We start from the raw sequence: 16,521 nt of genomic DNA, 5'->3' as shown, positions 1-16,521 counted from the left end.
TACACTGAAAACTAATTTCTGTGTTAGAATGCTGCAGACCTGACCTCAACTCCTTGTTTTTCACCAAGGCTCTCGAACCGATCTGACCAAAACATATCAAATTTCAGTCTTTACTTAATTACCAAGATTTTATTTCGACTCAAAATCAACTTTTAAACCGTTTCTAAGTTCTGCTTTCTGCCAACTACAGTTATGTTTGGTTTGTGTTGGGGAAAATGACACCGCCTGTCTGCGTTTTCAGAAGGAGCATCATCCGCTTTCTCCCGTTTTGCAGCAACAATTAAACAGCCGCATCACTTAACCCGCAGCAAAACATGTGCAAGCTGACATTTGAAGTAGCTCAACTGAGCCTCCAAATTAAGTTTCTCATTTTATTTCGCTTCTGTTTGTTATAGTGGAAGAATGATGGGAACAGTTTGCTGTCATATCGCTGTACGACAGCCTTTCTCTCTGTAGAAGCTGCCTGTGAACATTGTTTTTTAATGCATTCAAAGCAGCAGGGAACCAGACAGCTTCTTTGACAAATGATAAATAAAAGAACATTTTTCATCCAGCCTCAATCTACAGGCATCACATGTGGCGCTCGGGGATTGTAATGATCCATAACAAATTTCTACTTTGCCTTTTTTTTTCTTTCTTTTTTTTAACGCACAAGACAGATCAAGTTTTTATTTATTTTTTCTTTAAATCATAAACAAAATATTGCAAATCAGTTGTTTCGAATTGCGAGCGTTTTCTTAAGAGAGGCTGCGCGCCTTTCGCAGCGCGGAGGGGAGATTTTTATCGTGAAGAGTGATAAATAGTCCACACTACAGCTCATGGTGTAGTCAATTTAATGATAAGGAATGCTATTACTCTAAATGAAGTTAGTTCTTAGCAGATTTATATTGCGAAAGGGAGAGAGAGAAAGTCGTGGGTGTGAGGCAGGTCTGCGCACGGAAATCGACTACAGATGTATTGACTTTCAAGACTGTGCTTTCCCAATCGATCCTGAATCAATTTGTTTGTTGCACTGACTGGCGTCCGGTCCAATTCGAAGGAAAACAAAGCCCAAGCTGCTCTCTTTTCTTCTTGTTTTCTTGAACCAAAGACAGACTGAAAGATTGCTACGCCAAAGCCGTGTTTGTGAGTCACATTGTCACTGTTTTAGCTTTTGCTCCTCAAGGTTGGAGGTGTGTGCGTGCGCGTGCGCCTGTGTCCATGTGTGGTTACTCATGCCCTTGTTAAATGGATTCAGGCTATTGGCAAGCAGGTCGCAGCTAATTGAGTGGCACCAGATGCCAGCTCCACTTGAACATGCACTCCCACTCCGCGCGTGTGTATGCGTGTGTGTGCCTGCGCTGCCTCCCAATTTATTTCACACACACCAACTTTCACCCGAGAGAGAGTGTAATTGGCTGTTGTGGGCTCCCTCTAGTTTTGGTTTTAACACGTAAACCCCCAAAGAAACCTGCTGGAAGCGTCTAATCCAGGCTGGGAGCTGGGGCTGCGTTAGATCCTATTTGGGAAGAAGAAAAAGGAAAAAAAAGAAAAAAGAAATGCAAAGTCATTTTGCGTTGCATGACTTAATATATACACACAGTTTTATGGTAAAAACGGCTTGTTCGATGCCATAGATTTTGGCTTTAATCAATACTTCAAATACGCATTTAAGTCGTTCAACTTCAAAACGTAAACGTTCTGAAAATGTTGGGCTTCCACTGTTCTCTGAACTAAAACATCCCAGCATTTCCACTGGGAGATGAATTCACCTGCATGCAGAGTGAGCCTGATCAGGTCATGGGGTCATCGGGTTCCTCTGGAAGCCCGAACATCCGTCCTTTCAGAGAAACATACTCAGGAGGGATCTTTGTCAAATTCTCCGACCACCTCGGCTGATTCCATTCGATGTGGATGAGAAGAGACGGATTAGCACAGATTACAGCCGACTTTTTTCCCTCAAACTTCGGAGAAGTTTTCATTTTTGCTTTGTGACGTAAATTCATCTCCTTAGATATTCAATGAAGTCTATTTTACACATTATCAAAGTCTACTTGTGAAGCTTTCTGGTGTAATTGTCTCGTGTCTTCATAATAATATCACATAGGCAGCCTCAAAAGTTGTTTTTTTTCTTGCGCTTAAATTTTGAAAAATACATAAAAAATGCTTAATGGAGTCGAGAGTTTCGCATAATCCACAGAAATGCTAAAGTACATCTGCGGTGGGAGGAGTCCAGCAAATATTACCATGAGAATAGCAAAAAGTGGCAGCCAGAGAAGTTAATATTTGATAAAACGTTCAGTCTGACAGTATTTCCCCAGAGGACACACACAGACACACACACACACAAGTATGCTATTAATTCTGACTAATCAAGCAAAGACCCCCTGATGTTTCTGTGGAGCAGCAAGGAGGAGTGATGGGGCGGGGGGGAACAGAAAAACAAAAAAGAAGGAAAAAAAAGAGTCAAGATGAAGAAAGGAAGCTAAGAAGGAAGTCTGTGTGTGTGTTTCAGGAGATTGAGAGTGGGAGGTTACCAGCTGGAGTAGCCGCTACGCCCCCACCCCTTTCCAACAGTGACACAGTAACTGGCATGGCCATCTGTCCAGCCGCACACACACACACACACACACACACACACACACACACACACACACACACACACATGCAGAGAGATCAGTGAAGGTGTTACAGTAGGTACCACATGGCCGGCTGGGAGCTAAAAGGAAACTGTAGACCCTGAGACAACAGAGAGCAGAGTTCAGCTGTAAAAGCACTCATTGTTTACAGTAAGGACTCAACGCGTCCAACGCGTTCTGTCTACACCATGTGGTTTCAGCTGATCCCCAGAACCTGCTGCCACTGTTAAAACAACAAAAACAGTAAAAATAAAAAAGACCAGAGAGAACAAAAGATGTTTGCCCTTGTTGTGCTGGTATACTCGCTTGGCAAAAAAAAAAAGATTTCTACTTTTTTGTTTTTGGCATCTTCAAACTTGCATCGTTGCTGCGATCCAGTCGGCGGCGACTAATCGGCGTTCTGGCACTATCTCAGGTTGCCGGGAATCTGGAAATTGTATGCTGTCGCGACACGCATTCAAAGGCTGTTATTGTTGTTTTGGTTGCCTAAAAGGATTGGACATAATGTTGCTTTGTTTTAATTGTTTCGATGTTTGTGACAGTGCCAAATGGTCATCTAGTAGGCTTTAAAAAGAAAAAGCATGCATGGATTACATCCACAATGGGCCCCTGGATTCCCCGCAGAAAACCTGCTAAGTCCGGTGGTTGGGTGCCAGGGCACTCGTTTGTCCAGCGGCCCATCGTGTTTTTGAGTTAAAAAATGTTTAAAGTTGACAGAAAATTTGAAAATATCACTTGATAGCTATGTGTTATTGAAAGACTGGAAGATTAATACCTGAACATCAACTATATAATCTAAAAAATGCTAACATTTTGAAAAGACTTCAATAAATAAGCAATGCTTAGTCTGATGGGGGCTCAAGTAGAGCCCGGTAACCCGCCAGGCTTAAAATACTCAGGGGGAAACCCTGGTTTTAGGGAACACAGCCAATGTGAGACCCCTTCTAAAATGCTTATAGCTGCTGACATTAATAGCCAAGTCACCTTAATATGCATTAATATTCACAGTGGAATCTGACTTACCTCTACCTCATAACCCAACATCCCTGGTTTTCTACTGGTCTAAGCTAAATCACAGAGCAGGGTCAGCAGATGCTGAGCTGTGTGATAAGCAGATGTTGTGAACTTTCTGCAGATGCATTAGCAACAGTATGTACCTCCAGACTTTATGTGAGCAGAAGTTTGAATTTATAACCGCTTGCTAAGAGTTTCCTGGACTTACCTTTGGGAAAATAGATGCGTCCAATTGTTGGATGCGATGTGTAAAGCATGTCACCACTGGACTCCATGTGGATCTCTGGAGCAATGAGTTATGCGTCTTTGTCTGCCAATTCAGTGGATGAGTCTGGGTTTGGCAGTTAGAACGGCACATTTCAAGCATAAGGTTTTGACTATTGTTTAAGAAGAAACACTTAGTTCTGCAACATCCCGAGGGATTTTGGATGACCTATCGTAACTTTTGAGGGAACAGTTTGGATGTGCACAGTCATGTTGATCCAACATGACTTGACTGCGCCAGGTGCAGAAAAACACGAATGAGTTTGGTGTGGATCTCAACCTGACAAAACACTTTAGCGATGAATCAGAGGAGAGACTGCGATGGAGATCTCTTGGTCCACAGACGAGGACGAGCCTCCGTGGCTAATGCTAGCACATTTTGCAATGTGCATTGTCCCTTTAAACAGCCTCTCACCTGCACTTCTGGGAGAACGTCTTCCCATCTAAACCTGTGCAAAGTCTTCGCTGAAGAGCTGAAGCTGCTGCGGTTGCAATAGGTATGCTAACATCACGTTATATTGACCGGATGAAGGATGGGATGCAACTCCAGTTAACATGTTAGACAATAGCACCTTTTAGAAATGTAATACATCCTCACAATTAAGCTAAATTAAATAAAAAGCCAAGTCTCTGATAGATTCTTTGCTGACATCAGCTTTAGTTCAAGTTTGGCAACTCGACACTCACCGAACAAGACAAACTTTTGTTCTGTTTTATGTTTAGCAGTTGACTGGGTGTTGATTTTTTTATTTTTGATTTTTATTGAAAGTGTCTTGTTGGTGTTTTTGATTGCGATTCCACTGTAAGCAAACCTTTAGTTGCATCAAAACACAAGTTTTGCTCTCGTTAAAGTTCCCCAGCTTGCTCGTAGGGTGAGAACTGACACCCTGTGGTTCCGGGGTTTTAATTGAGGTTGCTCCCAGAATCCGAAGGCTAAAATGCCTCGGCGCTATTAATTTTCCTTTTGAGTATTTATCTGTGTCTCCCCTCATATCTGGATGGAACAACAAGCAAAGAGCGCAAAAAAAGACAAAGAGCGCAGGATCGACTAATTAATAATGAATTTAGCCTCTGGCAAATTGAATTTGTAATTTCTCACCCGTTCCTCTTCTCCCTCAGTGAAATCGCTCGTCTTGAATATTATAGATGGTGTTCAGCTTTTAATATTCCCACAACCCATGAAGCGCTGCGCTGTAAAACCGAAGTGCTTGTGAATTTATTTTATTTGTTTATTAATTTTTTTTTATTTTTTCAAATAAAATCGCCAAAACCTGGTTTTATGTCATCAGCTGCAGCGTGGTAAGTGGTCCAGACCCGCCAGGCCGCCGTGTTCCCTCTGCATATCTGATTAGTCCCTGCAGTTGCGTTTCCCTCTGGGCTGGAGGGTCTGGCTGCGATTGGCGGCCATGACGGAGGCATGTTTATTGAAACCGGTGAAGCCGAATTGGACTTTCACTCATCGCTGGACGTCTACGCACAACGAAGCGGGTCGGCTTCGATGCGGCCGCTTTGAAATGACTGGACCGTCGTCTCTGCGCTTGTTTGTGTCGCAGATTCGGCTGTTTTCACTCCGGCTGCCGGCCCGGTTTTAGCTCCAGATGCATTTGTCATCTTCGTTTCAATAAGAATCGTCCTCGACTGGCTCTGGAGTTGGAATGGAGTGCAGCATTCTTGCTTTTTGACCATCAGTCATGCTGTCTGGAAGTGCGGAGCTTTTATTTTTAGACCGTTTGATCAGTTTCATTGACATCAGCAGGCCTTCTGAAAGTCTTGATGAAAGCTAATTAGTTTGTTTGATGGTTGTTTTTACTCCAAAGGCTCTCTGGCACATTATGAGGGAGCAATGTGCTATTTCTTTTTTTAAATTTATCAACTAATCAATCAACACATTACTAAGTACAACACAAATACCACTGAACAAAGTCATCTGTCTTTCGCATTTAAGACGGATATAAAGGATGAATTGGCAGAATGAATGTTTTGCTTGAGTAAAGGACGACTTCGTCTCATGGCTAAATACAGTTGAGCTCAAAATTATTCATACCGTTGGCAGAGTTGGATTTAAAATCAACTCTGTGTCTGCAGATATAACCAAAATGTTTTCCAAAGTGCATATTGCTGCATAGGCCTGTCGCCATGAGCAATGAATCAATTAATCACGTGATAAATTAAAACAGGCTCAATAATATCCATTTGCATGTCTTTCTACCAAAAGCTGGATGGCCAAAGTCTTCAGTCTGCTGCTTTCATCTCAACTAGCCTGTTTTTGAAGGCAAAGTTGTCCTTCGTGATCATTTTATTTTTCGTTTGTTGGTTTTCCAGGTCCAGTGTTAAAATGTTCATTTAGAATTTATTTAGATCCTTCAGATCAAAGCAACAATATTATCGTTTATCGCAATAACCTCTGGGACAGTTTGTTGTCCAGTAAAATGTTATTGCAATAGATCTGTTGATGCATATTAACTTGTTCAGGCTATTAAAATATGCAGTTAAACATGCGTTTAGATGGCGTCGCATGTATTCACTGACTTTAGCGATACACGGGTAGCTGTGGCTCCTCCTGGCCCCCGCAGATACAACTGAATCTTGTGTGATATTGAGAACACAACAAGATGTTGGGGATTTATTATAATGATACAACTTTCTTCATCCAAATTATCTGAAGACGACATTGTCAAAGAAGTTGTAGACAGCTCGCATAGTTTCTAGACTGGCTGGATTCTGGTGACTAAAATGGGAGTAAGAAGAGGATCTGTGATCAGGCCAGGAGACGCCCACCATCTCAACAACGTGAGAGCATTTTTCACAAATCCAGGGATCAGATATGGGTGTTGTGCGGGCTGGAAGCCGGTGCTGCTTCCAGCACTTTACAAGCTTCCAGTGGGAAGTTGATGAAACCTTGGATTATGGAAATGTCTCTGAACGTACGCAGAGCCTGTGGACGTCCAAGGGGTCTGGCATGTGGCGCATTTAGGGCCAACAAATCCAGATTTTGGCATTGATCTTTCAGACCTTAAATGCTGGTCGTTGATTCAAATCAGTGTCGTAATTGTTGCTGCATTCTTTTTCTCTTTTTCTTCTGCTGCACCCCAAACGTCCCGAATTTGCCGTCTCACACCGTTTCTCCGCTTCGCTCCGCAGGTGCTTCTCACGATCAGACCACCTGGCCCTGCACATGAAGAGGCACATCTGAGGGCCGGAAAGGAGAGGAGTGGACGAGGAAGACGACTGGTGGAGGACGAGGAGGAGTAGTGGCAGGAGAGAGGGATGGCCGGAGAAGCTACGAACCGTTAAAGAGCAAAAACCCTCAACGGTCACTTCGAGGATCTCCATCGGAGAAGAGGAGAAAAGGAGGAGACGAGGAGTAGCTAGATTGTTGTTTTTCTTTAATATTACACATTCACACTTCGCAGTAGTACACACTTCGCACATCCGTCTTCTAGTGCATCACCCCGGTGAACCCTGGCTGCTCTCGCGCAGCTCGCGGGTCTTGGACACTGCCAAACCGTGCTTGAGTCGCTAGACAAAACACTCTGCCGCCTTACTTTCTTTCTATGTATTCAACCCGTTTACATTAGTGAGTCATTCTGGTGAGGAAGCAATCCAGCGGGACGGGGGGGCAAACTCTAATATTCACTTAGTCAGTGCTTTCGAATACTCAACGTTTTTTCTTGCCGTTTCTTTTTTGTAGTTTTTTTTTTCCTACATGAAACACATGAGGAAATATCATCCGCCGCACTCAGCTTCTGTAATCTACGTGGGAAAAAAAACAACAACGGACACGACGCCATGCGGATCGAGACTGACAATCGACGCCCCTCTCCAGCCCCTGAGCTCCCTCTCGCCCGAAGGGGCGTTTCGGGGCGTTCGTGGGCAGATGCTGCTGCAGCTCTCAGGCTCTCCTCCGAAAAAAAAAAAAAAAGGGAGTTTGCATCTCTCGACCTTCGCCGAGACGCCTGCCGCCTCCGCTGGCCATCCGACAGAAACGCGCAGCGACACTTTCTTCCCGTTTTTTTCTACTTTGAAGAACAATAATCCTTCTTATTGTTATACATAATTTTGGAAAAAGGAAAAAAAAAAGAAAAAAGTAAGACACTTTTGCGCTTTTCTCTCTTGGAGAACACTTCTTAGATCTCACTGAAATGTCAGAGGAAAGACTGGATGTCTAAGGTGACTTCAACAGAATGTGTGGGAAGCGAAGGAGAGCGTTCTTGGTCTGTTTTATCTTTTTTTTTTTATTCCTCTGAACACTGACACTGCAGACTGTGTGAGCAGCCGATGGACGGGGTGAAAGCAAAAAACTGAATCAGCCCAGAATAAGAGATCGGTGTTTTATTTGAGCTGAAATAAAAGCAAAAAGCAGAGAGGTGTTCGTTTTTCTTTCTGCCCCGCCATCCAACGCAGCTCAGAAACAAAACAACAAACCCCAGGATGACCTGAAGAGGGAGGACCGACTTACAAACTGGCAAACTTCCTTTTTTTATTTATTTATTTTTTATTCATTAGTCTCTTTTATTCTGTAAGTCATCCCTGTGCGTTTCCACCGACTCAGAGGAGCCTTCTTCCTGGCAGCACTGCAGGGCGAGAACTGGGGCTCAGAGCTGCTTTTTGCTTTTTTTCCCCACACATGGGACTGAAGATGCCAGCTTTGACGTTCGCATGTTGGATTTGGACAGAATTGGTCACACGGACGCCGGTGACTTCGCCTGTTTTGTATCCATTAACTGCACTTACTTCCTTTTTTTTTTATTGTTATCTGTGCTTTTTTTTTTCTACAGCTTAAAATAAGAGAAAAAATGAAACACAATGGAAAAAAAAACAAAAAAAAACTATAAAAGACTGTTAAAAATACAACACAAAAAACAGCTCTTTCTCTCTCTGTACACTTTGCATACAGAACAAGCACATGTACGCCGTCAACACACACACACACACACACACACACACACACACACACACACACACACACCCACCACACACACACACACACACACACACACACACACACACACACATTTTGCAGTTCCTACGCTCCTGGCGCCTCTCAAGATAAGACTAATAAGAAATAGAAAAATAATTATTAAGCTAATGAAGAGAGCTGGAAAACAAAACGCAGCATGGCAGGCTTTATTGCAAACTCACACACACACCCACACACGGACACACACTCTTCTTGGAATTACATGTTCTGTTCCCAAATCTTTTTTCACAGTAGGAATTTAGCAACTGTTGTTTGGTGGAAGAGTATCTTAGCTCTCGGCTGGAGGTAACAATCCCAAATCCTTTTGAAGTGAGAAATCGGCTTGTTCTCAGCTCCAACAGTCACCCACAGAAACCCTCGCTGCAGTCTGCGCCTCGTCTTCAATCGGGTCCCTTACCGCAGGACGCGGGTGGCGTCGTCGTTGGCGACGGTACGTGTTTTGTAATTGGCGGGCGAGGAAGGGGGTGGAGGGGCGGTGAAACGGTAAAACAGGTGAAGCAGATAAGATCGTAGAACCGCTAAAAAAAACAAACAAAAAAAACTTTTCAAACGTGCTGCTTTTATAAAACTTGGTTTCTTGGGAAAGTCTCCGGAGACGTCGACTGTGAGTCGGAAATCGCCGACTGAATTCCCAAATGCAGGTTCGATTCGACAGAGGAAGTCGAGCAGCTTAAACTTAGAGCCCAAACCTGACAGCGCTCCGCACCCGGAGTGCATTTGGCTAATTCTACAACATGGACTACAATGAGTGTTTAAAAAACTCAAAAACAAAGCTCTTAAAAGGGGATGTGTGTCGTTTTTAAAGCGAGCTTTTGTTACAAGATTATAAGGAGTTTCCTGCAGTATAGGGCTTCTTTTAAAGTAAATCCAGATTAGTTGGTCTCGGGGCTGGACGCTGTAAGCCAGTCCCAGAGGGAACAAGATCAAATTGAACCTCTTCTGTTTTAAAACCAATCCAATCCCCAAGGTGGTGCAACACCACTGCTTCCATTTCCTGTCAAGAAATATTAGAAATATTATTCTAAGTATTTCTAGAATAATATTTGCAGAGACTGATGTCATTTCTCAGTCCAGATTTGGTTTTGTCCACTTTGGTCACCACCTAATTTAGGTTTACACTAAATGAAAGGTTTATATTTTCAGGTAAGATATTAACTACTTACAATCTATTAACAGGACCCCTGAACTCGCTCCTTTCAGTTTTCAATGCTTGGAAAATTATGCCTTTTTTTTGTGTTTTTTTTTTGTCAATGCTCAGAATTTGGGAGAATTATTCCAAACAACTAAATTCAACTTGTCAACAAAAAAAATCTGATGTCGCTTCCTAAATCATGCAGAATCACTTGCCATCGTTGGTTGATGAATTTTTAACCAACGTTCACAGAAATACCTGGAAATTTGTCTCTTCGCCGGTATAAACTCTTCTCCGTCTGTCAGATCGCCTGCTGGGTTTTCAGAGCCGCGCTCCTTCTTTCGTGTACGAATGCGAAAGGCATTAAAAACCTACATAAAATATCAGGATCGCGCATCTCTGAATGCTGACTTTCTTTGCTCGGTGGTTGCAGGGAAAAAAAAAACAAAAAAAAAAAACAACAACACGAGCCTTGCGATCCGGGGGCTTTCGACGCCAACGCTCTCACGGCTGCTCCATCCGCCCACCAACACCCACATGCCCTGTAGCACACAGTCCAACACTCGCTGATGCAGCTGGGTGAGGGCGCAGGTTCCTGAAGCTGGTCGGGGAGGGGGGTTGGGGGAGGAATTCGACTCCCAGCATGCCCAGTCATTGTGCCAGTTGGCCTTGCCAGCATTCATTAGGCGAAACAGTGGAGAAAAAAAAAGAAAAAGAGAAAAAAGCCCCCTGAAGGGTGGAGAGCAGGTAGGCAGGGTAGAGGGTGGGGGGGTATTTATACGGTGCAGCTTTGAACAATCGATACCAAAAACCTCCAGCGTGGAACTGCCCTTCAGCTACGGGCAGAGTCTCTCCGGTCAGAGGAGACCAGCGGCGCGCCGCCTCCGTACGAGTCCTGTGTATCTAACGGCAGCTTTCTCTACTAACTCCTCCTGTCTATGTAATGCAGTCAGGGTATAAAGTAAGTGCACCCTTTTTCAGTTCTTCAGACTATGTGGTTCAAAACCGAAGGGAACGACCTCATAAAACCACACTGCACGGTGTCGGATCCTTGACACGCTGTAAAAACACAAAAACCCACCAAGTTCCTTTGGTCTCGTTCCTGTAGTGAATCTAAAAACACATGAAATAGAACAAAACTAACTTGCAAGCAACTTTTCAGCAAGATGTAGCAGCTTGTTTCATCCTTAATGTTGATGGAAAACAAAGATTAGTGGAAGGGTGAAATAATCTGCCATGGGAACGAGTATTTCGTCACCAATATTTAGAAATTACTAATCTTAAGCAAGCTCTTATGTCTTTTACATCTTGCTGGACAGTTATTTGTAAGTTCATTTTGTCTTATTTCAAGTGTTCTAGGATATTTTCACTGGAAATATGAACAAAAATACTTGGCACGATCTTGTGTGTTTGCATTGGAAAAATGCAAAAACAAAAGTGTTGTGCATTACCAAATCCATTGAATTCGAAAGTAACCAAACGGGGCCCAAGCCAAGAACTGAAATATAATCGTCACATAAAATCCCCTTTAATAAAAAACAAAGCGAAACTGTAACGTGTTCGAGCAGATTGGATCGGAAAGAGGGTGCAAATATTTTATCATGGCCGCCTGAAAAAGCAGCTCCTGTTTTTGATTACAAAACAAAATCTATGTTGATGTGTCCTTTCTTTTTCGTTTTGCATAGAGATGCGAATGGAAACTATCCCATATGGGGGAATACAATCACGATGAATGGGGATTGTTGCACTTTTGTGACTTTTGATGGCTTGAATGTTGTGTGTTTTTGTTTTGCTTCATCCCTGTTATGCATACTGTGAGCACATCGGCCATTTATCAACTGCTTTCCTACTGTGCCTCCATGTTGGGGGAGACAATATGATGCAGTCGGCACTGAATTATTATTATTATTTTTAATTCCTAAAAGAAATGTTTCATAGGGTTTTTGCTTTGGCTTTTAATTCATTCACTCATCAATATATCCCACCATGCTTACTGAATCAGAGGAATAATAGAAAAATCCAAGGACACGTCATGCACCACTTGAAATGCGGCAAAATCCCATTTTTGATTTAGCCAAAATCAATTTCACATTTCGTTATCTTTCAGGTTACACCGCCGTTTTTTCCTGATGCTCCAGTTAAAGCCCCAACTCTGTCAAACCGTAAGCAAATAAACTCTCTCCCTGAAACAAATTTCTCCCCCCTCCAACATTTGACAGATTTTAGAGTCACTTCAGATGCAGCTTCGCATTTGGTCCCCCTTCCTGTCTCTCAGCCTGTCAGAGCGGGTTTCCTGTCACTGTGCAGCTCCGGGTCCCCTGTCGTCTCGGGGGCTCATCCGGGCCGGCTAGCTGCCACCGCGCGCTGCTCTGATTAGCATTGCGACTCCCAGCTCTTCTTGCGGCTGAGCTAATGAGATAGCTCTGGGTCACAGGGAAACGGAGTAGTACGAGTAGAATGATAATAATAATAATAATAAAAAAACAAAGAAAATATGAGGGGGGATCCTGAGCCACTCGGATGCCAGCTGTTCACAGCCAGTGGATAGATCTGATCTGGAACCGTTGCACAGAGAACCAGAACATAGTAGTGAGACTTGTTAAAAAAAAAAATCCCAAAAAGATCTAAGCTTAAATGGAAAAAGAAAAACTGGTTTTGCATATTAATCTTAACACCACTTAATAATCTGCCTTATCTTGCTGATAACGTTTCCATAAATGACTTTTTCTCTGCAAATTCCCACCAGTAGTGGATCCTCGCGCCCCACTGCCAAACCCTCCACCTGCTTCAACAATTAAAGTGCCATTCTGGTTTGTTTCCATCCGTCCCTCCATCCTCGCCGCACCTCTCCCTTCCCGTACGCAGCAGTCGTCCTCTGCGCTGTCAGCTGCAGGAATGCTGAATGCACACTTTACACGTTTTGCCCAAAGATTTGCATATTTGCAAGTGAACTGCTGTGAATGTAGTAGATGTAGTGGATAGATCCACGAGGCAGGGATGCAGAAAACGAGAGACAGGTGGAAGGAAAGGGATTGTTTTGTTTTTGTTTTCTTACGCGACCATCCCGGTAGATCTTAATTACCGACTCTCCATGCTCCGCAACATTCCCGGTCTGCTGGAACCCGGAGCCGAACTCATTGCTCATGAATGTAAAATAAGGTGTTTGTGGCGTTACGGAGGCGCCAGCGGCTTCAGCGGGAGGGAGGTGTCTGTAGTTCCACATAACCGCTTAGGACGCCGCAGGCTGCTTGGTCAAGTCATTCCAAATTAAACGTGGGCTTTGAGTCGAAAGTGTCGGCCTCCATGTTGTATAATCATCACAGGTCAAAGGTTACTATTCTCATGGGTCGATAAAGGTCAAGGGAAGTTGACATTTACTCAGAAGTTAATCTGATTCCGGGATCATCCCACTCAAACACTTGGTAATGCGATTATTTCAGAGCTAACAATATTTGAAGACAGGTATGTTTTGATTATTTCCGTTTGGCTGCAAATGAACTTTATTAATCTGAATTTTAAAAGAATATCCTTATTCACACTTTGCAGGGCACACCTTTTGGGAAATTGACCTAACATCTAACGTGGTGTTTGGGCATTCTTGAAGCAGTTCTGTTGTACTTCTCAACTCATTTCTACACATGCAGAAGACAAAACCTTCTCATCATGTTTCACATTTGCTACCTTTTTGTTTCGTTTGAGAATCACTAAGCGACGTTTTTAGATCATGTTTCATTACATGCTGTGCTTTTAGGATTAAAACGCCCAAACCAGCACATGTAACTTGAGCCTACCCACTTATACATGATGGAAAGTAACCAATTGAGAGTAAGTCTTTGAGGATTCAGATTCAGTCTGTTTTTTTTTTTGGTCTTTACAATCAATTAGTACCATGTTACGTCAATCATAAATACTGCAAATCTATGCAGAATCATTGGCATGTGTATAAGAAGCATATCTTTATTTCATGGCCAAGGTAAGGTGTGATTAATTGGTTATTTATGTATTTATTTAGATGGAAATTGATGAAGGATCACAGTTTGTTAAAATAATTTCCGTTAAGCGGAAACAGTTTCCTCTTCATTTGTTTCTTGCAGAGAAGTAAACCGCTTGATAGTGAAATGCTTAAAGAAAAAAAAAATGCATCCATGAAAACAAGAATTTAGCTGCAACATAACAGAACTGTTTCATCATTTGTTCGAACACCTTTCTAATCCATGTTTACGATGCACTGACAAACAAAGTTCGGAAAACTTGGCAAAAGAGAGCCAAAAAAAAAAGCAGCAGTCTTTGATGATCCCTTTTGGACCCAGGTAGAAGACTCCTCTGAGAAACCACACTTTTGTTTCCACAGCTTCCCTCCACCTTCTCCTGAAGAGATATTGTTACTTCTGGCAGCTTTTTGTAAATAGCCTAAGATCTCTCACGCAGACTTCTTTCTTTGCGTGAAACTGTCGACGTCGTGACGCCACAACGTCCCGAGACATTTCTCTAGATCCGCTTTAGTTTTTGCAACCATTGCACTACGTGATCATACTTAGCTCTTGCACTCTACATGTGCGCACACTGCTAGCCTAGTCTGTTTGAGCACTCTGTCCAATATCCACTTAACATTTAACACACAGCCAGGATGCACTTTGCCACCAAGGACCGCTTTCTGCTGGTCTCGTCTCAGCAGATCGGACTGATGTCCAGTGAAAGGCCCCTTTTCTTCACCGTTGCCCTGGGGGAGTCCGATGTACCACTCTAACTTTCAGTCCTGCTGTGACTTGGTTGATTTTCTTGGTATCAGTGCCATCCAAGTGACTCCTTCTCTAACTATTGTGTTTGTTCATGCTTGACGTGTTGGTATATAAGAGACTCACGCATTTTAACCAACTCACTTTTTATTACATTTTTTTGTTTTTCCTTGTCTGTACGTTTCACCTTACCCACCCCGAACCTTCCCTGACCCAAACCTCAACAATCGGAGCCCTCTGTGGCCCAGCATGCTGTGGAGGAGTTTTCTCTTGAGCTCTGCTCTTTGGTTAGCCTGCGAAAGGTTTTCTGCATCGACAGCAGATCTTTACAGTGCAATCTATCAATCTTTTATCCACTCTCCTGATCCCTGTAGGTGCTCGCTGTCTAGTTTTTATTTCTCTCCTTTTTCTCGCCTAGAAAACTTCCTCTTATGTTCTGCTTCCAAATAGGTTTGGTACCAAACACTGTTTGGTATTTTATCAAGCAATACACTATTGGAACATTTTTGTTCACCAATCAGATCGATCTCTTTATTGTAGTTGGGCTAAAAGTCTTTCAGACGTAACCACTTTCATGATCTTGTTTCAGAAGTGTTGAAATGAAGCATGTCTTGGTCAGCTTCTTCTATACTGCAGTTATTTCCTGTGAAAAGTATTTGTCCCTTAGCAGACTTCTTTTTTTTTTTTGACAAATTTTAATATCAGAAAGGGTTTTCAGGTCATTATTTACTTTAACAGACTAAAAAAAACATAACATGTCAATATGACAAAAAGTAATTGCCCCAAAAGAGTGGTTTTGCCACTGTTTGTGTCAACAATTTCCCTTAAATTTCAATAATAACTCAGAAAGAGTCTTACGTGGCAGGGGAGGAATTCTGGGCTTTTTTTTTTTTGAGAACTGTTTTAATTCAGCCACATTTTAAGGTTTTGGCTCATGACCAGTGTGTTTAATCATCTAATTAAAAAAAGGTAAACATTTTTTTGCACAGCTTCTTTTTTGGATAATAATTGAGACCATCATTTGAAAACTGCTTTCTGTATTTCCTCTGGTTATATTTGACTACTAATAAAAGTAGTTTGTTGGTAACTAATGGACGCCTGAAGCTATCTGGAGAGGGACAAATACTTCTTTACGAAAGAGTGCAAAAGGCAACTTGTATTGCAATTGAAAGGAATATAAAAAGTTTCTTTTGCATATAATATTGTAATGTGAAAGTCAGCTGTGTATAAAAGCAGCACTGTCAAACCCCTCCCCAAAAAACAAAGAATGTCCAAACACATTTTGATCCCAATGCTATTGCTGATTGTGGACATACATTTTACAACATCCTCAAAATCAGCAATGTTTTTATTCATTTCTACAAAATGTCCTTGAAATACTGAGTGGCGCAAGTTTTTAACTCTTAAAATTACTGAAAAGGTCACAAACAAACGGAGAGATCTTGTTACGTTCAACTATAATTTGTAGCATGTAAGGTTAGAAGCTGCTGGGTTGCAACGTCTTTCTGGTACAGCAACAGAACAAAACTCTAAAAGAATAAGGAGTCAATCATGGCTTCCACCATGTATTACCACTAGTTCAATGTTGTCATTTTTCAAAGTGTGTTTTTTTTTTTTTTATCTATTAAGCGATCACAATTACATCATTATCATAAATTAAGGTAAAATAAAAAATACAAGTGTATCTGTTAGGCTGACCAACAGGGGCTCCTTGACTCATGTGGTTCATATCAACATCATAATCATAAACCAATCATAAACCTTCACCCTACATCC

At 42.3% G+C, this 16,521-nt stretch overlaps 1 protein-coding gene across 1 annotated transcript in view; it reads left to right on the top strand.

Moving 5' to 3' along the window:
• klf7b (Kruppel-like factor 7b) overlaps nt 1-8,851 on the top strand; it is a 69,729-nt gene extending 60,878 nt beyond the window's left edge. Inside the window, exon 4 of the mRNA XM_055031660.1 lies at nt 7,038-8,851. Within this exon, the coding sequence (XP_054887635.1) occupies nt 7,038-7,089 (52 nt within the window). The 3' untranslated portion in view covers nt 7,090-8,851. The remainder of the gene's footprint in view (nt 1-7,037) is intronic.
• The last annotated feature ends 7,670 nt before the right edge of the window (nt 8,852-16,521 follow it).

The sequence above is a fragment of the Poeciliopsis prolifica genome, unplaced genomic scaffold (assembly GCF_027474105.1).
Source record: "Poeciliopsis prolifica strain line A6 unplaced genomic scaffold, Auburn_PproV2 SCAFFOLD007, whole genome shotgun sequence".
Classification (NCBI taxonomy): domain Eukaryota; kingdom Metazoa; phylum Chordata; class Actinopteri; order Cyprinodontiformes; family Poeciliidae; genus Poeciliopsis; species Poeciliopsis prolifica.
The sequence above is the reverse complement of the archived record's forward strand: the minus strand, read 5'-3'. Positions and strand labels throughout refer to the sequence as shown.